This window comes from Penaeus monodon, chromosome 21, assembly GCF_015228065.2.
Source record: "Penaeus monodon isolate SGIC_2016 chromosome 21, NSTDA_Pmon_1, whole genome shotgun sequence".
Classification (NCBI taxonomy): domain Eukaryota; kingdom Metazoa; phylum Arthropoda; class Malacostraca; order Decapoda; family Penaeidae; genus Penaeus; species Penaeus monodon.
The window spans coordinates 4,344,640-4,345,225 of record NC_051406.1 but is presented as its reverse complement, the minus strand read 5'-3'; the positions used below and the strand labels follow the sequence as shown (position 1 = coordinate 4,345,225).

At 41.0% G+C, this 586-nt stretch overlaps 1 protein-coding gene across 2 annotated transcripts in view; it reads left to right on the top strand.

The window, feature by feature from the left end:
* Window positions 1-366, top strand: part of LOC119586131 (dopamine N-acetyltransferase-like) — a 4,664-nt gene extending 4,298 nt beyond the window's left edge. For both annotated transcript variants that reach the window (XM_037934821.1, XM_037934822.1), the window contains exon 5: window positions 6-366. In XM_037934821.1, coding sequence (XP_037790749.1) covers window positions 6-207 — 202 coding nt within the window. In that variant the 3' untranslated portion in view covers window positions 208-366. The remainder of the gene's footprint in view (window positions 1-5) is intronic.
* Window positions 367-586: the final 220 nt, after the last annotated feature.

Below are 586 nucleotides of genomic sequence, written 5' to 3'. Positions count from 1 at the left end.
ATGAGCATGGAAGCCGGCTATTCCCAGGGCGCTCAAATAGCCTTCACTTGCATCAGTAACGTGCTCTCAGGAAAGGTTTTCGAGAAACTGGGCTTTAAAAAGGGCTTTGCGCTGGAGTACGAGAAGCCCGGACACGACTTCAAGGTGGACCTAACGAAGATGCATGGCAATAAGGTCGCTTATCTAGTGACGAAGGAGTTGCCGTGAGACCCGAGTGGGACTTTGGGTTTGATCATTCTTACGAGAAGTATTTTTTAAAGTATTTTTTAAAACGACTTTTTAAACTCACGTAATCGAAGTAACGGCTTTCTAGAGAGAATCCTGCAGATTAGACAGGTTTGTTAATAAAATGTTGTGTAGAGCGAATTGAAATATCATTTTCCTCAAAGTTTGCCTGGAATATGTTTGAATTGTTTTGACAAGAAGAAATTACTTCCCCATACATCACGGAATTATTAGTGGTACTGCTTACTCCTGGTCACGTGACTTTTTTTTAGTGTACGGCATCTATACCCATCTGCATGTCGGAACTGATGTATGTGAGGATAACCTATATTCAGAATTCAGTATTGATATTTTCGGTCAA